At 44.0% G+C, this 17,333-nt stretch overlaps 2 protein-coding genes across 4 annotated transcripts; one reads left to right on the forward strand and one right to left on the reverse strand.

Moving 5' to 3' along the window:
• Nucleotides 1-287: 287 nt before the first annotated feature.
• Nucleotides 288-11,139, forward strand: nadka (NAD kinase a). Of its 3 annotated transcripts, none has more exons than XM_057041152.1 (12): nt 288-458; nt 1,133-1,309; nt 2,628-2,711; nt 7,041-7,170; nt 7,409-7,517; nt 7,613-7,698; nt 7,800-7,902; nt 7,969-8,111; nt 8,628-8,727; nt 8,899-9,056; nt 9,195-9,277; nt 9,574-11,139. In XM_057041152.1, exons 2-12 carry the CDS (start codon nt 1,158-1,160, stop codon nt 9,716-9,718), a joined length of 1,293 nt encoding a protein of 430 aa, XP_056897132.1. In that variant the 5' UTR covers nt 288-458; nt 1,133-1,157; the 3' UTR covers nt 9,719-11,139. The 3 variants fall into 3 exon arrangements, with proteins under 3 accessions (XP_056897132.1, XP_056897133.1, XP_056897134.1); XM_057041153.1 differs by having other exon boundaries at nt 299-376; XM_057041154.1 differs by lacking the exons at nt 288-458; nt 1,133-1,309 and adding an exon at nt 3,653-5,455.
• Nucleotides 11,140-11,578: 439 nt separating this feature from the next.
• Nucleotides 11,579-17,132, reverse strand: LOC130530191 (uncharacterized). The gene is made up of 9 exons (XM_057041163.1): nt 16,973-17,132; nt 16,092-16,200; nt 15,683-15,857; nt 15,403-15,548; nt 14,234-14,410; nt 13,157-13,276; nt 12,983-13,069; nt 12,240-12,387; nt 11,579-12,001 (listed from the first exon to the last, which is right to left on the reverse strand). Exons 1-9 carry the CDS (start codon nt 16,984-16,986, stop codon nt 11,982-11,984), a joined length of 996 nt encoding a protein of 331 aa, XP_056897143.1. The 5' UTR covers nt 16,987-17,132; the 3' UTR covers nt 11,579-11,981.
• Between the last annotated feature and the right edge of the window lie 201 nt (nt 17,133-17,333).

Consider the following 17,333-nt stretch of genomic DNA (forward strand, 5'->3'; position numbering starts at 1 on the left):
CAAATTTCACAAAATATTGTCTGGGGAAAAAAATAGAAATCAATTATTTTGCCTTCAGTATCAGAGTCAGTATTTTATTTGCCCATTGATGTGCACTTTTGTAATTTGTAAACAAAAGTTAACTCAAACTGTGCTTGCACATCTTGTTTCCGTCGTGTATGATTTTAATATATGATTTAATTTGTCAAATATGCATTTTACTTAATTATAGTGGCTTGTGAAAGGGTCAAGTCTGTTTACATTGAATGGGTCTGGAGAGGTCGTCCAACGTGACGTCACCAAGAAGCGAGCCCGCGATTGGCCGACGGGGATCCGGAAGTGATGGGCTGACTGTTGACAGGTCTCTGTTCTAAGGTTATTTCTCAATGGAATGATGGTGAGATTCCAATAATGTTTTGACCCGCTGGATTTGCTCTGCTCCCAAACTCTGCCGACGACCGTAACGTTGTCGATTAAAGGTACTGTTGGTCACTGCGGTCATTTTCATCATTAGCTTTTGTGTCGAACATGTTAGCTTAGCTCTCTAACTAGCTTATCACTGGCTTATGTGACTGTAAATATTCAGCCATCTGGCTGGTTCTCCTTTAATCCGTTAGACAGCCGTGGTTGTCGGTCGAATTAAATAACTTTGACAAACAAACACATTTTGCGAGGCTAATATTTTAATGAAATCGGGAGTTGGAGCTGCGACAACTGAGGCAGCCCCAGTTGGCCGTAATTGTTAATTGTCTCCCGACAATTGTTACAAGTCGGGAGACAATAGTTGCTCTTAAAATGACATGTTACGCAAATGAGTAGAAACTCCCTCTAAAGTGCAAATGTCGCTTAAGGTTTAATTTTTCTTTTTAGATTGTACATGCACGCGTATATATGTGTGTATGTATACACACATTTACATATATAAGAGTTTGGGGGCGCACACGCATATATAAATATACGTATATGTGCATATACGTATACACACAAATCTATGTATACATATATAGATATAGACACATATATATTACACGTGTGTCTATTTTTGTGTGAAGTCCATTGTCCAAAGAAGATTACAGTCTTACTATGTCCTTACTAATTTTGTGCAGGTTAAATTTCGACTGTAGCCCTGCCAATCTCTACTTTGTTCCTGCAGTTTATTTACAGCCTCGGCGTCTGTAATGGACGGTGTGAAAGAGGTGAGAGTTGAAGCTGTGCCGTACTGCTGTTCCACCTGTGACGGAGGGGAGGTCGCCTGCCGCAACCTGGCGCGGCGCGGTAGGAAGACCCGCAGCCTGAGCACCTCTTCAGCCAGCAGCTCCTCAGAGTACAGGTTGGTTCATTGCATTAAAGACCACGAATGGGGATACAGGCTGTGGAAACAGCTGTGTGTGTCTTTGTTGACTAGGTTGCAGGCAGTGTGCGAGTTAACCGCTAGTTCTCTCTGGAATGTGGGTGATGTAAGGGGGCTTTTTCTGTATCTGTAAGTAACAGACAAGAAGTTTAAGCAAAAGCGGAAGGATGTGGAGCCTGTCTTGACATTAAACTACTAATAGGGACTCCCCATTAATCAATGAGGAAGTTGGCAAATATTTGAAGAGCACATTTGCACAAGATGTTGAAACATATTCCTACACAGTTTTTTTTACTATGTCCTTTGAATATGCTGATGGCCTTTTTAGTATTTTATGTCAGTGACTAATAAAAACAAGCAAAGACTTCCAGGGAGCCTTCTGTAATTCTTGTCAGAAGTTCCCAAAAGTTGAAGATGTGTGAACTTAAGGTATCTTGATAACAGTAATCTGTGATTATTGACTAATATCTGCAGACTTTATATATCGGCCACAATGATCAATTTTTCATGAGGGATGTACAGTGTTTAGAACCAACAGAACCCTTTTGCTGTCAAAGAATGACAGTAAAGTCTGATCTATTTGTGTCAGAATGGAAATCTTTACTATTTATCAGCTACATTTTTCTACTGACTTTTTACACTTACTCAATAATAAAGTGTCACCTCACACTCTTGAAATTAACTACCATTATAGTAGCAGCTGTATTGGTATTTAAACTGCAGCGTTAGGAACCAGTAAACAGCAGATGGTGCACAGAATCAGACCTTTAAGAGCATTTGTCGGCTGGGGGATTGGATGTGGCTCACAGGCTTCTCTGGTTTAAGGCGACGCCTGTAGCTTCCTTCTGTGGCAGCTCACAGCCAGTGACCATTTCCCCTGTTAATCCCATGTGATCCTGTGACCAATGATTAAAACAGTTCAGCTTCATGTCTCCAGAAGAGTATTTATTACAGTTGTTATAAATGGATTTACGTAATAATCCACAGTTTGTGAACTGTAGTAGCCATAGTAACTCATTTTAAGAGATCCTTTCATGTCTCAATCACTGGGTTACTACTCTTTAGGCTTTAGAAAATAAAAGCGCAACCTATTTGATGGGAACCCTGAAACAAAATGCGCTAAAATTGAGGCTGCTAGAAACCGCATTTAACACAAATGCAGAAATAACAGTGACACATCCAATTGACCCTTTAGCAGTTTCACACATCTTTGTGATTGCAGCGCGTGCACGTGCTGCTGTGGCGATCCCCTCGGTGTTTTTTCTCTTCACTTTCTGTTCTTCTCCCTCTCTTTCAGGAGAACCCAGTCCCTACATGGACCAAGCCCTGTGACCACATTTGGCCCAAAGGCATGTATGCTTCAGATCCCACAAGCAGTGATGTAAGTCCAGGCAGATTTTGCACCAACACATCTTTATATTTAACCAGGACTTCTTAAAATGGTGGTTTTATAAACTCTTCAGTTGTATGAAATATTTGCATGGTGCGAAAAAAAAAAAAAAGTCTTAAGTAGAACAACAAATTGGTGGTTTGTATTATGTCTATTATGGGAGGAAAATTCCTGATATTTAAGACTCACAGTCATTTTACTGTGAGGGTATTGGGAGCAATAACAGTGAGGAGTGTTATAGATAACATCTAAAAGGCATTTCACAAGCAGCCTGTTGAGTTGCCTGAAGACAGACTTCATTTTCAGACACTAATTCCTTTTGTAACTTCTTCTAAATGTTGTTTCTCAGAAGCCTCTCTTGAGGTTTGCCTTGTACTTTGGTAACATCCTATTTTGTAATGTCACAACTAGAAAAGAAGAAAAAAAAACCATCCTGGGTGACTTGTGTTTTTTTTGGTTGTGCTAATGACGTGTGAATGAATAACAGCAGTGTTGGAGTAAGTGGTTACAGTACAAAAATATAATATAAAATAAAATATAGCTGAAGGCACTGATGGATTTATGAAGTGACTCACAAATTGCAGGCTGCTGCATTAGGAGTTTAGGCATAATTAGGCATAATTACACATGTCTAACATATTTGCATTTATGCTGGATGCATCTATTCCACTTTCTATCCGTCCTTCCGTGACCCTGCCCTATCCGCCCTCCTCCCTTACCCAGCCGACAATCAGCAGCCTTCCACCGTTGCCTGGGGGGGGTCGTGCCTGGAGACAATGTTGATCGTAACTGATAAACAAAGTTGAATTAAACTGAAATCGGCTGATGCTGAAAACGCTTTCAGGCAACAGTGTTTTTTGTCAGCAGCTATAAAATAAATTATTAATTTAAATATATAGCCTTGAATGAGATTTTTCCTTTTTGTTTTTAAGGAAACATTTTTGATCTCTTCTAAAGGAAAATGCTTGTCCTGCTGGGTCACAGCAGGTCAGTCGAGTTGGCTTTAATGGGAGGACGACTGTCAAGGCTGCTCAACAGGTCAAAAGTGGTGAGACCAGGTGGTCACCACGGGACCACGATGAGGGTCGACATATCAGAATGCAGGGACAATATTTCTGAGCATATTAAGAATAAGAAATCTGTCAAAAGATCAAAGTCATCCCAAACTAAACCTTCCAGCGCTGCAAAAGGTGGGGCAGTGGAACTAGCGTGTTGGTTTTGCTCGTTTGTTGCACATTTATTCGATTTTGATCAATCGTACGTCTGATTTTCTGATATGTTGGACACACTTTTTTTTCCAAAACGGGCGTTGTGTTAATCGTGCCCACGCTTTCATAATTGTTTTTTATGGTTAGACATATTGTGCTCTTGATTAAGTTTAAGGTGGGCGAGAAAATTTGAAAAAGAAATACCGGTATGTAAAGAAATCTTTATTCCATAAATCCCTGTTACTGTAGGCTGATCAAGAAAATACATACTGATGGTTTAAATATAGAAATATATTTAAGCCAAATACAGTATAATAGCAAAGTTCTTTTTGTGTCTTGAATTCTGCCAGAAACGCTGTCCTGTATCTATATTTATTATAATAATACACTGGGAAACTGACTCATTTTTACAGAAACTAGTTTTTGTACATCCTGTTGAAAATAAAAGGAAACCAGGAACAAACCAGTCTGAGAGCTCAGACCTCCACCAAGCAGCTCATTTCCCCACAGATTGTGACTTGTGGAACAATACAGGCAGTAGTAATAAAAGGCTACGTAGTGTAGTAGACTGCTTTATGATCAAAGCCCTCTGGCTTTGATTTTTTTTGAAGATCAAATGTCAACGTCCCTCTGGAATCCAGAACATCTCCGAAATATAATGAGCTCTCCCTTGGCCCAATGTCAACAATTCCCTGAAAGTGTCAATAAAATCTGTTTAGAACTTTTTGAGTTATTCTGCTACCAGACAAACAGTCAGGCCCACACTGGCTGTCACCTTAACTCCTCGGTGGAGATTAGAAAAGTCATCCGCTGAGACCTGGTAAATTATTCTCACTGGAATTCCCCTTCTAAAGGTTAAAGCAATGACAACAATAAAACATTAAAAGGATGCTTTTTTTGCAGCTTATTGTGCCACATGACATTTGTGAATTCCTTTTAAGTGCAAGTAATGGAAACCCCACAGCAGGGTTAAATATTCATCCCCACTCTGGTTATACCAGTTTGGGTGGAAAGCCATGTCAGGGATCACAACATCACACCTGTCCAATAAGAAGAGGTCTTCTGAAGTGGGTGGGGCCAGCACAGCGGTGTGGGCGGGGCTGCTGCCAGGCCCCGCTTAAATAAGAGCCGCTCCTCTGAGGCACAGACAGAATGCAGGAAGTTTTCATTCTGAAGCCCTGAGGACAGGCGGAAAGTGGCAGTGAGACCTGCTGGAGGGGAAGCGATCCCAGCGGCTCCGGCTCTGCTTATGGAGAGTCTGCCGGGCGCTCACGTGACTGGCAGCTGACAGCTCGAGCCCGACAAGAACCCTGGCTCGGATACTCTGTGGCGATATGTGGCACTCGGGGAAGCTGTTGGAGGCAGAATGAGTTACAGTACGGGTGTGGACTCCTGGGACTGAACCCAGTTAACCTGCTGAGTGGAGCTGAAGAGCATCGCAGGATACATGTGTGCATCCATGAAGTTGGACCATCTGATTCTGCAGGATATTCCTGTCAATGACAACCAGAAACAAGTGTGGAAATGGTGAGAAGTCCGTCCATGTCTGGTCACTCTGGTGGTGATCTGGAGGAGAGTGGTAGTTATAAAGACAAGCAGGTGGCAGCCCCCTCGCTGCCTTATTAGCGTGTTACTAGCGTGTTATTTTCCTCTCTGATGTGCTCGCATGTTAAACCTTCCTGAAAATGGAGGATGCTTTGAAGTGGTCAGCTGGTGAAACCGACGGTGAATACACCAGTTCGGATGCTAATAAGGCTTCGGTGTTTACCCTCTTTTTGGAGAGGTAGAAGGGCTCCAGGTTGTGCTCCCTGTTCACAAATGCATCAGTCAGGTTCACATCATTTCATTACATTTGGATACGTTGTTTCCTAATACTAGAATCTGAGCTTTCGCTAATCTGTCAAGAAAAGTATTGGACGTTTTCAGGTTTTTGACGACACTCCCGTAATCTATTGATTGTTAGGTGTGGGTGTGATGCCTCTTGTGTTGAAATGTCATTTCAGTTTTATTGTGTATTTTAGGTGGAGGACATAAATCATCCAGCCTGGTGTTTTACTATCTGTGTCAGCAGACTCTTCTCAGTATCACAGCCGAGGCCTGCAGCCAACCCGATTTTACCCGTTCTAGTGACATGTACTTATTCCGTACAATTATCCTGTCATCGTTAGGTCCCGAGGCGTTATCACCTCTGTCACCATCGTTATGAAGAGAGAAATCACACCAACGAAAAGGACACAAATATCTTGAGGTCGGAGTTTGGAGCTTAAGCGACGAGTCTAATATTAATTTGGAATCATTCCTATTTTAGCATTTGGCATCAGCTGATGGGGTCTGAAATCGGCATTCTTCACATATGAGTGGCATAAATGTCAGCGGTGCCGCTGCTAATTTCTCTGTTTTCTGTAGTGAAAGTAGAAAAAAGTGCACGTAAATCAGTTTTAACTAGTGAGGGGGTTAGAAAAAATCCCTCCATTGTGTCAGAAAGGCGTTGATGTACATCGCTGGAGTCCAGATGTATCCGTGACAGTCGGCTGGTTGACGATCGTTGCTATATTGGTGGCTGCCCCTGCTCATCAGCTCACGACAACGATGCACACTGATGCTTCCAGCAAGACAACAACGGCCAACGTTCGCCTCCATGCGCCCAGGTTTCTGTTCTGGAGGGAACGGGATCCGACGCTGTGGAACCCTTAAGGAGCGTGATCCGTAATGGGCTTTTCGGCTAGGACCCGCCCTGCTGTATTCTGCCTGATTGCACAAAGGTTTAATTGTTGACTTATTAGACTTCCTATTACTGGGCGTTTAGTTTTATAAGGTTTCTACTGTTGGCTGGTGGAATTTTGGCTCATTCCACCTGACAGAACTGGTGTAACAGGGTCTGGGTTGCAGAATTCTAGGCTCATGTATGACAACAGTGTGCTGCTGTTTGTATTGATGGTCATGGCAACATCAGGGCTTTGGAAGGTGATCCGGGGGTTCTGCCCTCTCCCCCTATCTTGTCCCATTCAGCTTTTCCCACACTGAAGTGACACATTAATTAAGGAACTTTTCCCCCTTTGCACATTCATCATTTTCCCGTTCCAGAGGTGTAGTCTTGTACTTGTGTGTCCAGGCACATCCAGGACCCTGCCAGCCAGAGACTTACGTGGAACAAACCACCTCAAAGTGTCCTTGTCATCAAGAAGATTCAAGATGCCAGTCTGCTCCAGCCCTTTAAGGAGCTCTGCGTTTTCCTCACCAAGGTTAGTTCAAACATTCGCTGCGAGTACAAAGCTCATGTTGACGCGTGCTGTCAACACAAACGTTACAGGACTCTAGGTGACGTCTTGGGAACATGTTTTATTTACTCTTGCTGGGCAGACTTGGGAACAAAAGAAGTCCACATCAGCTGGGGGGGGGTCTGAGAACTTCCCTAGTGGTTCCCTGAAATGAGTCGGGACTGTTTGTCATCAGCTCGTGTGTGTTTTCGCTCCGTTGCAGGTGAAAAACATGATTGTTTACGTGGAAAAGAAAGCTCTGGAGGATCCAGCCATATCTGGAGATGAGAACTTTGGGGCCATTACGAAGAACTTCTGCACTTTTAGAGAAGGTGTGAAAAGCACCCGCCGCTGTTCTCCCTCCATTTCCTGTAACAAAGCAATGAGGTCGTCATCAGTCTACAGTTACGTGCCTTGTTGTTCCCAGACCTGGATGACATATCCAACCTGGTCGACTTCATCATCTGTCTGGGGGGAGACGGAACTCTGCTGTATGCCTCGTCGCTCTTCCAGGTATTTGCGCGTCACTTCCTCTAGACGGTTTTGAGAACTTTGGAGGCGAAGATGCGATTCACAGCGTCAAAGCAGCTGTCACACCCTGTGCTCGTCCGCAGGAGAGCGTTCCTCCAGTCATGGCGTTCCACCTGGGTTCCCTGGGCTTTCTGACACCTTTCAAATTTGAAACCTACCAGTCTCAGGTTACCCAGGTTATTGAAGGTATTTGACTGAGTTGTGGAGCGCGCTGTGCGTTCCGACTGGAGTTAACGCGCGTGTTTATTGCAGGAAATGCCGCCATCGTCCTACGCAGTCGCTTAAAAGTCAGGGTTTTCAAAGAGAACCGGGAGAAGAAAGCCAGAGTGGACGACATGGGCATCATCCTGACCAACGGGGACGTTGACTGCGGCAGAAAAGTGGCGCAGTATCAGGTAACGGCCCGCAAATCCAGTCCTTCGCCGTGTCTGGTTGGTGGTTTCACATGACGACGCGGGCAGATGGATGTTTCTCTCACGGGAGAAGAGCCACACGGCTTCAATTGTGCCGCTCAGAAAAGAGAACAGTCGTGCCCTCGTTCCTCAGTGTACGCACGTAAAATGGAAGTCTAAATGGTCCGTTCCATTAAAGCCACAGGTGTTCTCATCGTTGCCTTCAGGCTAATACTTTTAGAAGCCATCATGCAGTCAGTCAACCTGTTTGTAGGGTTTTATCTCACAGAGCTAGTGATTGTTCAGCGTCTACTTCAGGTCAGCAAGTACATTTGCTTATTTATTTTCCATTTGTAAAGTGTTGATTCAATAAATAACACAATATTGTGAATGTCATAAATCTTGACTGTCCCAGCATTCTTTTGGGGCTGTGTCCCGCTGACACAAACACTCGATCTGCAGACTTTGTGCCGTTTTAGCGAGATTTGTTTCAGTCCCATCGGCCCGTGTGTGTTTAAGGTGCTGAACGAGGTCGTGGTGGACAGAGGCCCCTCCTCCTACCTTTCCAACGTGGACCTCTTTCTGGACGGACACCTCATTACCACCGTGCAGGGAGACGGTAAGCAGGCAGAGACGCTCTGCATTCTGGGAAATGCAGTATTTTAATGAACGCTTGCGCTGCACTGACATTATTTATTCTTCACATTCGGTTCTTGTTGTTTATTTTTGCACCATTTATTTACTCACTGACACTGTGTGTGTGTGTGTGTGTGTGTGTGTGTTCCATCAGGCGTGATCGTTTCTACACCAACAGGAAGTACAGCGTACGCGGTGGCAGCAGGAGCGTCCATGATTCATCCCAACGTCCCCGCCATCATGATCACCCCTATTTGCCCTCACTCCCTCTCCTTTAGACCCATCGTGGTGCCCGCTGGTGTGGAACTCAAGGTACTGGTGACTTTGTCCTGGGTGTCCAGGATTTGGATAAGCTTGTACATATGATGTCATAACATGCGACGCCTCCGTGGCGTGTTTTAGGTTATCGTCGCTCACTAACTTTTCTAATTTTTTCTCGTCATTTTCCAGATTATGTTGTCCTGCGATGCCAGAAACACAGCTTGGGTGTCTTTCGATGGGCGGAAAAGACAAGAGATCTGCCACGGGGACAGGTTCGTCTACATGCTTCCTCCTCTGTTGCGTCACAGCGAGACAAAGCCCATTAATACTGGATAAGAAGTTTAACTCCTTAGGCTGCTGCATCAACACTTACCAGTTGTTTTATGTAACTTGAGCCAGATTAAAGGGCCAAAAGAATCTCAGGTGGGCGGCTACATTTATGTAACTCATCCAGAGATTATCTTCTATTATCTTTATGCTTCTTGAAAAGCTGATATCAACGGCTCCTTTCTTTCCTCGTTGACACATCCACCTCTGTGACCCTGTGCTACTGATTATCTTGTTCCAGTATCACCATCACTACTTCCTGCTTCCCTGTTCCCTCCATCTGTTTCCGGGACCCGGTCAACGACTGGTTTGAGAGCCTGGCCCAGTGTTTACACTGGAACGTGAGGAAGAAACAGAACTACATCAGCTCGGAGGATGAGTTCTGAGCTCTCTGAAGCCTCTGGGACTCAGACTTGATCTGGGTCTGACCGTGCTCTGTGCCATTTTGTCTTGTACAGCTTAAAGGGAGAAGGGATGTAACTAAATTCCATAACTTGTGATTTTATAAACCCATTTTGATATATAACAGGGATTATAGCCATGAGGAAGTCTAAACAGAAAGAATAGATGCTCAGATAATTAAAATATATATATATATATATAAAGAACATATAAGACCTGAAAAGGACCTTAATATAACTAAAAAATGTTTTCTGAGACGTCTGTGATGTGGAAAAACCTTTAAAACTAAATTCTTCTTAAATGAAAGCTATTTTAAAATAATTGTTTGGCTAATTGTGGATTCTAAATTTGACTCTAATCAGACTCGTGTGTGGATACTGTGTGATTGTACGTTTAATGTATGCAGCCTTAATGATGTAAAACAATGTCAAAGCTCAACCGATTTCATGCGTTAGCCTGCCCAATCAGTCAGTTTATGAATGGAATTTGGTCCCGGTTCTTTTGTGGCTTCCTCCTGCCTGCAAGTCAAAAGAATTTGCAGAGAAAAATATCTTAAATCCAGACATCTAAATAGTCACTGCAATACATCGGGATGGGTGTTATCAGGTCCGATGTAGCACTTTTTAAATGGAAAGGTCGATCGCAGGGACACGTCGTAGCTGCTATTCCATAAACAACAGCTAAATCTCTCCCATAATAAAGCCTTCAAAAACGTAAGACTTCAGTTCTTTAACAGATATATGGATTTAGGGGTTCTTTGGGGAGGAATTCACTCAGCAATAATTGCCCCCTGTGCAGACTGTGCCTTAAACTCCGGTATCATTAATGTATAGAAGCATCTCTTGAGGTTTACATCCTGATTGTCACGTTTTAATCACACACTTGCAGGTCTGTGATCTGCGTTTTCATTGTGGACTGTTGTCTTTGCTGTCTACAGTATGAAATTTGATCAATAGTTGATCAGGTCGGGCAAAGACCACAATTCCGATGCCTGGCTCATCTTTTTAAATCCATTTTTACGCCCTCTAAGCCATAGCTGAGCTCTGTATAGGTTTTCTAGACGTGTGCGCAATGAAGGTGATTTCCGTTTGTTTTTTTTAAATGTTAACAATTCAACACTTTTGCTTCACCAGTTGCAGCAGCGGGTTAGACCTGTCTCACCGTCAGCGTTATTGGGTTTTTACATATCAGTCCACCACAACGTCGACACACAATCAGAGGCCTTGTGTCACTACGCAAAGACGTGTCGCAATCCCGGAGTGGACCAAATGAGCTCGAAAAGGCAATCATTCCTTTAACTGGGTATATGTGAACCTTCAGTAGGATTTGTCCATCATTACTAACAGTTTACTGTGTATCATTGTTGAAAATAAAACCTGTTTGGTACTTTTTTACTGTATATGAATACCTTCTTCTTCTGTGGTTTATTGATTGTTGTAAAGGCACTGTTTTGACGGCCTGTAATCAGTCATTGAAGTACAATGGATCGAGCCAAAGCTCACTCGGACATTCCAGAGGCTCATTAATAGGTGTAGGTGATTTCTGACCTATGTTTTAGACACTGGAAACCAGATCGTCTCTCAGCATTCTTCTTCCAGACAGTTTCTGACATCTCGAGAAGGAGTCGGCCCTCAAAGTGCTTTTCATTTTTGAAAATCCAAAAGCCTCTAACTCTGACTTTTATATCTGTATGTTAAGGTTTCTAGCTGTTTCTGCTACTTTATCCCCTCTGGAGCACTTTAATAAACAGTGGCGATGTAACCAGGAAATGTGTGTGTCGTATCTGAGCACACCTCAAACGGGTAAAACGGGTGTTTGTGCCAAAGGGTGCATTAGACGCAGACTTTCACATAACAAAATCGCTTTATTAAAATCTTCGTGTAAAGACAAACGCTTGATTGGCTGCAGTAAGGTGCTTCAAAAAATTAGAAATAGAAAGGGTGTCTATAGTTTAGCGTTGCACAAAGTAGTTCAACATTTACAAAAACGGGAAATGAAGATAAATTACTAAAACTTACAGGAAGCAGGCGCGTTATTACATTAATGGGGGGAAAACACAAAACCTTTGGTGCTTCCACCCAGCAAACTCACTCTGGTGGAAACAGGATCACCAGTGGCTGATGGGAATCCACTACGAAGGCATTTGAAGTATTTTCGTACAAAAATGCTGGGCTGATGCCAATTTGAGGCACACTGACGGCGCCTCTGGACGCCTCGGACCGGCTCCCCGGTCCGCAAAGGTTTAAATCACCTGCTCGGTGCAAACACTGTAGGAAAAAGCAAAAGAGTGAGGTTAACGTGAGCATTTACCGCCTGTTAGACAATATTAGCACCTGTAAAGGCGCGGTATATTGGGAAAGCTGAGGTTTCTGAGAATAAGTAACCCGATTATATAGAGGGAAGTAGTTTTTGACATTGACTAATCTCTGCTGAGATCCTGCCGAACACAATATCTGTTTATTTCGTTGGACTGGTGCCACCACAAAGCAGGAGCGGCTCACTCACTTCTCTCCCTCAGGCCTTGGCCGAACCTGTGCACCAGCCTGACGAGGCCCCAGATTAAAACCACTTTAATCAGCAGGGAGATCAAAGTTCCGGTGACTGCAGCTGCTTCCACTGTGTATGTGTTGTCCAGGGACCATTTTTTTACCACCTGCAATTAAAGTTAATCACAGTTTTACTGGCATAAACTCCACATCTCGTGGTACATTTCATCACATCTAAAAAAAAACCCGATGTAGTGTCAACAAACAGCGCTGAGCCGCTGCCGTTGGTCATCTGGATACCTTCAGCCAATAGAAATGTTAAAAAGTGTCTAAGGGTGACACTGCTCAAAGGGAACGGAGATAAAAACAAAGAACAAAGCCAGTTCGAGGACTGAATCCTGGGGTGCTCCAGATTCTGTTGACTGTTTTGCTTTGATTTCCCTACTGTCAACAAAGCAAAGCCTCAGGAAACTCCAGAGTGTTTGTAGCTTCACATGTACCTGCTCAAAAATTACTACAGAAAATCAAATCTAAGGTCGCAAAGTTCAGGACTCTTAATCTTAATCGGCGGGACCGTATCTTCCGTATTTCTGTGTTGGGCAAGTTTTAATGAAAGGTAACGTGGGCAATCCTTTTAGGTCCCTAGAAGGTGCTCCAGCTGGCAACAGCTTGCTTTGAGGAACAACCTACTGGTTCCACGTGTTTGATGAAGGTGCAGATTCAGCGAATGTGCCGTAAAGTGCTTTCAAAAAACAGCCTCACCTTGTACATGAGATACACAAAGAAGGCGACCTCGGGCAGATTCTGCATCACAAAGATCCAGACCAACACCTTGGCCTCCTTCAGAACCTGAAAGACAGAGACGAGGAACAAACAAAGACGTGGTTTTGGGGTGTGGTTTGTTTGTGGTATTCAGGATAGAAGATGGGCGCTTACAGCAACGACCCCGACGGTGGCCGTCAGGCAGGTCCACGCCACCCCAACCGTCAGCAAGATAGTGTTGTTGGGAGCGGATATGGCCAGGTCGGACGTGGTGATCAGGACGTAGAGACACAACTACAACACACACAACAGTAACGCACCATGAATGATGGAAAGATTGCAAAGATCCTTCCGCCCTTCTCGACTAAAGGCCGCCATTTTGTAGGAGCCAAATACAAACTCTGCGTCAGGTGAGTGTTCGGAGCGTCATCACAGAGTTCGGTTACCACGGAGACCAATGTATTTTTAAACTCTGACTTGCCAGAGTTCACTCACATGAAGGCGTGAACAGCTGTAAGCTGCATGAATGTGCGCCGTCTGATGATGTCATCAAGAGGCAGCTTGATGACATATTGGGCGGTGGCGTTTCCTTGTAGCAGCGGTCATGGCCCTCACGCACGTTCTCCTGAATTAACAGAGCGTTCTGCCTCATTCGGGTGTGACACAGCGTGAGAGGCTGACCGGCCCTCCCAGATGAGTGAGCGGGGCATCGGTACCAGCAGTATCAAGCGCTGCGCTGGGTCCAGAGAGAACCAGGACGAAGAGTTTGGTCTAACGGCGGCCGATTGTTTTAGTGAAGCAGCCGCGGAGCCGCTGTGATCTGAAGCCCGACTGAAGCTCCTCCGGGAAATCGTGTTCTCAGATTGGAGCTCCACTAAAACCAACAACGGGAGCGTCTGGAGTTCTAGAGTCTGGCGTTCACGATGATTGTTTTGGTTTTGAGAGGGTCTTTCTCATCTATTGTCAAGTCCTGGTTAGAAACCGTGGGAAACCCCCACCTGAAACCTGCTGATGGGGCAAAAAGCTTTGAATGCGAATGGGCCTTTTTTGTTGCCATGAAACCTCTTTTAAGTCATTCTGGATGCTTGAGGGGGGACATATTTCCATATTCTCTGAGATTTTAGACAGATTTTTCTGCAGAAAAATACAACAAAACATCGGTGATTTTTTTTCTGACTCTTCTCTCAAGTCTCTTTTGAGCTGAGGACCCCTGGGTGCTCAGAGCCACAGCAATTAAAATCGTTGGGTCACCTGAGCCTGCAGGTCGAACGTCACCATGGAGAAACAGAGATTAAGCAGGAAGTATTGCTGCTGGAGGCTCTCCAAGGCTCCGCCCACCCGGAAGGCCATCATGTTGGGCCTCTGGATGAGCAGGGTGGCGCAGAGAACGTGGATGCTGCCCAAACACATGATGCACACAAAGCGGACCTGTAACCACAGACAAGGGCAGGATGGTGTATCACACAGGCGGGCATAAGTGTTGCTGTAGGAACATCAGACCACAGCGTTCATAACGTGCCCAGCTCACCACAATTATACAATTATGCTGTTTGTCTGAGATGAAAATGTTTTCTGAAGCTATAAGGAACCAGAGTCCATCTTAATTTCTTCCCGGGTGGCTGAAAAACCAAAGGAATCATGCCGCACTTCCCTGCTGGGTTGAGCAGAAACTTTAAAGCTTGTTTGGTCCTGTGGATGCGCCACTCACACAAGTGACAGATGTTTTTCATGGCTGTGTGATTTAGAATAACTGGAAAGAGATCACACACCTCGTGGAATTCTGTTTTGCTCAGAGCTTATTGGCCACGTGCCTGCTTGAAGGGCTCAGGGAGTGGGGGCAGGCAGGTGTGTACTTTTGAATTAACCTCCACGTAGCAGGCAAGGTGATGCTGTGAGGTCGTGCCATAACAATGACAATACTGACTTCTTACACGGTTAACTATCTCTTCCAGCTCAAAGTGACCAGGAGTGATCCTGATCTAACAGCAGGGAGCTTTACAGACACCCTACATATCCTCCGTGGTGATGCAGCAGCCAGTCGGAACATGTTTAACCACATTCTTGTTACGAGAAGACCTCTGTCTGTCAGCCAAGGCTGCCTTTTTTTAAACATTGAGAGACATTTACGATCAAGATGTGATCAAACATGCAGCAGCAGTGACAGCCCTGCACCTGTTTTCCTTTGTCTCCTAAGAAATGCATTCATTTACATCAGCAGGTCCGAAAAATACCAGAATCAAACGTTAAAACCTTTACTGGTCAGGTTTGATCAGCCTGTTATTATATTATATCTTTAAATAACCTGTTTTAATCAATTCTATATTTAATATGGTTTTAAAAATGTTCAACTTTAGCTTTTTACTATCAATTCTCCATGTCGCTCGGCGTCATCTCAGATTAGCCAGCAGAGGGAGACCTACCAGAAGCTCCTCTTTGCCCTTTGACCCAAGCACAGAGAAGTTGACCACCGATCGAATCATCAGCACCACAATGCTGAGCACAAACACCACCAGCTCCTGCCGATTCTCCTGCAGCACACCGCGGACGATGTAGTATATGCAGAACACTGCACAGAAAAGACCAGGAATCCTTTTTACATTTCTTTCCCCTAATTTCACAACTAGCCCTTTATTTCTTAAAAAAGCTGTATTCATGTACTCATTCTAATCCCATGATTTAAAACAAAACAAATGTACTCACGTATTCCTATCAGCAGGATGAGAGACACTGTGAAGTTGTCTTCATCAAAAATGTCTGTGTTCTTGTGCTGCTTGTAGATGCTGGATATGGTGAGGCCCAGCAGCCCCAGCAGCGACGCTATGGTGAAGCAGAAGTAGAGCCTGACCAGCCATGACAGCTCCGACCAGGGTTTTATCTGGGAGAGAGAGGAAAGAACAACATTGTAAGACGTCTTTTAACCAGAACTATTTCAACAATGTCAGGGACTCAGGTCTGATAAGAAAAATTAAATAGATTATTGGTTCCTGAATATTGTAACCATAGAATTTTTCTCTCTTTTGGTGAAACTTGCAAATAAATGCAAGATTGCAATCTCTACTGTGCCAACTTCTATTATTTCAAAGGAAGAGGAAGCAGAAGTTCATCTTACGGGTCCACACGGCGTTGGGATCAGTTCCTGGTGTCTGGGCCTGAGGTTAGGAGACAGGAGGTCTGACTCACGCAGCGGCTGATCAGACAAGTGGCCGCTCAACAAAGGACTGCAGCGCAGAGGAAAACAATGCAAATGAAATGGCAACAACAAACAATCTTCCCTGACCACAAGCCTGACATTTAGGGCCAAGTTGTGCCAGCTGATTTAACATAAACAGCAGCACATAAACATATTCATCAGTATAAAAGTGCCAATGACAAGATGAGGAGCAGCACCTCCTACCGACGCTTAGCAGTTTATAAAGGTAATTGCTATGATTGGTGTAAGTTGAAAGAAATGTGTGATGTGCATCTGGTGAATATGTTTCACTCAGACACTGATTCCGTTTAATTTAATTAGAGATTCTGGGAGGTCTTGAATTCAGGTGAACTTTGTAACAGCGGCCTAAAGCAGATGAGTAAAGTGTCAATAACATGAAGCGATATAGACATGTGCTCTTTTACAACAGTCATGAGACCCTGAGACTCTGGAAAATCTGGAGGAACCAGACTTTGGTTCTAAACATACACAATAGATGAATGAAATCAAATCTCAATCATTGTTTAATTGGTTTATCTGATTCCATACTTTAGATGCGATTGCCCTGTACATAAAATTGACTTTAATTTCAAGGTGTTGGGAGAAATAAGCCTATCTCTATCCTATAGAGAGATTATCTGTCAGGGACTGACACTGTTTAGATTTCTTTTTTTTTTTAGAAGTAAGTTGTTTGATATAAAATGAGGACGAGTTGGGTTGAAACGTAGCTCATGAAGAAAAACATTTACTTTACTCATTACCGCGTTTTGGATGTACAAACTAGAAACTCGCCGCCTGACCTTGTCTCGTCCATGCCTTTGCAGACATTAATGGAGCCGGGCTTCACATTCCTGGGACACTTTGTTCTCAGCCCACCTTCTCAGGTCCGAACTTTTCTTTTCGGTTTGGCAGCAACGTAAAACAGGAAGACCGGTTTGTTGTGACCACTTCTTCTCTGGTTCCGGTCCACTCCTCGCCCCATGTTTTGGCTGATTTCAACACTGCTGCCCTCTACTGGACGGTCGTGAGAAGGCCCAATCAAATCTGATAATGGCTTCTTAATGGAAAATCTTAACATAACACACGTTTATACATTTTTCGATCGTGACATAGATGTGTCGGCTGTGTTTGTCGCTAATAAATGAGTAAATTCCACTTCTG

This window comes from Takifugu flavidus, chromosome 8 (genome assembly GCF_003711565.1).
Source record: "Takifugu flavidus isolate HTHZ2018 chromosome 8, ASM371156v2, whole genome shotgun sequence".
NCBI classification, from domain to species: domain Eukaryota; kingdom Metazoa; phylum Chordata; class Actinopteri; order Tetraodontiformes; family Tetraodontidae; genus Takifugu; species Takifugu flavidus.

Coding starts and splice junctions, on each gene's coding strand:
- nadka (XM_057041152.1), top strand. CDS start 1,158: ATGGACGGTGTGAAAGAGGTGAGAGTTGAAGCTGTGCCGTACTGCTGT. Junction 2,712..7,040: donor CAGATCCCACAAGCAGTGAT/GTAAGTCCAGGC, acceptor TTGTGTGTCCAG/GCACATCCAGGACCCTGCCA. Junction 9,057..9,194: donor CCGCTGGTGTGGAACTCAAG/GTACTGGTGACT, acceptor GTCATTTTCCAG/ATTATGTTGTCCTGCGATGC.
- LOC130530191 (XM_057041163.1), bottom strand. Junction 15,549..15,682: donor CATCCTGCTGATAGGAATAC/GTGAGTACATTT, acceptor TTTTCTGTGCAG/TGTTCTGCATATACTACATC. Junction 12,388..12,982: donor TTGTGTATCTCATGTACAAG/GTGAGGCTGTTT, acceptor CTTTAATTGCAG/GTGGTAAAAAAATGGTCCCT.